The 2500-nt window shown below is 48.4% G+C and overlaps 1 protein-coding gene across 1 annotated transcript in view; it reads right to left on the reverse strand.

Annotated features, from left to right (window-relative positions):
* stx17 (syntaxin 17) overlaps window positions 1-2500 on the reverse strand; it is a 10434-nt gene that overhangs the window by 6008 nt on the left and 1926 nt on the right. The window contains exons 3-5 of the mRNA XM_062539569.1: window positions 2228-2293; window positions 508-715; window positions 12-112 (exon numbers count right to left, since the gene is read on the reverse strand). Coding sequence (XP_062395553.1) covers window positions 12-112; window positions 508-715; window positions 2228-2293 — 375 coding nt within the window. The remainder of the gene's footprint in view (window positions 1-11; window positions 113-507; window positions 716-2227; window positions 2294-2500) is intronic.

The following is a 2500-nucleotide window of genomic DNA, read 5'->3' on the forward strand; positions in this document are numbered from 1 at the left end:
TGTGTGTTTACCTCCTCCAGAGAGTCCCAGCTCTCCGCAGCGTTCTGCTCCGGTGGAATTTGCGGCAGCTGCATCTGTGTGACCCCCAGTGAGGTGGCCATCTCGTCATCACCTTACAAGACATCATCCAATCAGCACGTGTTCAGTTGAGCAGAATGTACTGCATAAGGTACTGCACTCATTCATTCACTTGGCTTTTGGCCGCTTCTGTCCAACGTGACCAACAAACATCACTGATCACGGGGCCAGTTTAACCGGAGCCACTGAGGGTTTGAGTGCCTGGCTCCAGGGCACACTGGTGACAGCCTGGAGTCACAGGCACAACTGATGTGGCTATTGTGTGCTAGCCTGGCCCCCTCAGCCACAACAATACCAGCGCCACAACAGGGCATACCAGTTTCACCGCAATACACATGTAGGCGCAAAACGCCTGGAGCAACAACCACCTCTGATTGACAGAATACGTTTACCACACACACACACACACACACACAAACACACACTTACCACAGGATGGGTCATGCTGTGTGTGTGAGGCGGTTGGCTGTGATGGCAGCGGGTGATTGACAGCCTCTGAATGGAGACGCAAGAAGTCCAGGGCTGCGGCGGATGCCTGCTCTCTGATTGGCTGGACCAGTTTGTCAAGTGCAGCGGCATCTTCGCCCCGGACACGCCCACACAGCTTCTCCATTTCCCGCAGGTTGGAGCGCAGTTGCTGCACACACACACACACACACACGACAATATTACATACACACACACACACGACAATGTTACACACACATGTGTCCTGTTGAACTTCTGCATGAACCAAGGCCTGATATTTTAAGCGATTTAATAACTACTGCAGTGCAAATCTACCATACGCATACTGTAGATAAAAATGGTTACATGCATGTTGAAGAGATTACAATTGATTGAACATTTACAGCATACAGAAGAAACTTGTATAGGTGCTCCATCTGCACCACTAGATAGGCTGTACGGAGCCCTTCCCACTGTCCCTCAGCTAACTGGCCCCACTTACTCACACTCTTTGTGCTTTTACAGGCTGCTTAGAAATAGGCCCTGAACAGACTCTTCACACTCTTCACACACACACACACACACACACACACACACACACACACACACACACACACACACACACACACACACACACACACACACACACACACACACACACACACACACACACACACACACACACACACACACACACACACACACACACACACACACACGTCTTCTCAAATCTCGCAAATCAATGGCTATGCCTCAGGCAACCATGCCAGGTCTAGGGTCATCATCAGGCCAATAGGAGGTCTTGTCTCGCTGGTCTTATTAACAGCACAGTGTAATTACAGACCAGCGTTCATGTTGTGCAACATGCTGTCACACATGCACTACTACACTGACATTTATATGTGATGTCAAAACTACAAACACACACACACACACACACACACACACACACACACACACAGATATTCTCATACAGCAAATCAATCACTAAATCACACACATATTCAAAACAATCAAATAAAAACATTATTGACACTAGCTGCAAACATATCTAAAAGACCTCTCAATTCAGCAACACTCGTACCGCAATAGTGTTGGAACAGCCGTTGCCTTGACTTGATGCGTCCTACCTCTACCCAACGTTCCCTCCTCTTTTCCAGATCTTTCCATCCCCCCGTTGTTGTGTCTCCACTGTCCCCGTGGCTGCCCCCCACCAGCCGACCCCAACCCAGGAGATGCACTTAAACAATGTCTGCCGTGTCTCTGAGGCAGTGTATTGTCCGTCACAGCAACACAGGAACACTCCTTCACTCCTCACACACACACACCCAGCGCGCCAGACACAGGAAAGCTCTCACAAGTCCCACAAGGCCAAAGGTGTGCCGGGGTCAGAAACACACACACTTTCACTCACACTCTCACACACACACACACACACGCACGCACGCACAGAGACAACACTCGCATAGACTCTCCAGCGGAGACCCCACACCTTCACACATCCCCAGCACCTTCAGAATTTGGTCTTTATGACTGTTTTGTGCACTACATGCTTTCTACTGACTTCCATAACCTTGAGTTATTTCATTAATTGTGTGTATATGTGTGTGTGTGTGTGTGTGTGTGTGTGTGTGTGTGTGTGTGTGTGTGTGTGTGTATGTGTGTGTGTGTTCGTGTTCATCCACATGCACTTGTGTCTGACCTGCACAGTACGGCTGGAGTTGATGTGTTCCTGGTGGAGTCTGTCCCATTGTTGGCTTCTCTGAAACTAAAACACAACCATAGTAAGTGTGTGTGTGTGTGTGTGTGTGTGTGTGTGTGTGTGTGTGTGTGTGTGTGTGTGTAACAGAAGAAGAATGCACTCTAATCTATGAGACTCTACTCCCGCTAAGTAAAAGGAGAGATGTTGTTTACATCTGGATATTACCGTTTTGACTAATTTATTACCACAAGCCTTCATTTCTTCAAATGCATT

The sequence above is a fragment of the Sardina pilchardus genome, chromosome 6, assembly GCF_963854185.1.
Source record: "Sardina pilchardus chromosome 6, fSarPil1.1, whole genome shotgun sequence".
NCBI classification, from domain to species: Eukaryota; Metazoa; Chordata; class Actinopteri; order Clupeiformes; family Clupeidae; genus Sardina; species Sardina pilchardus.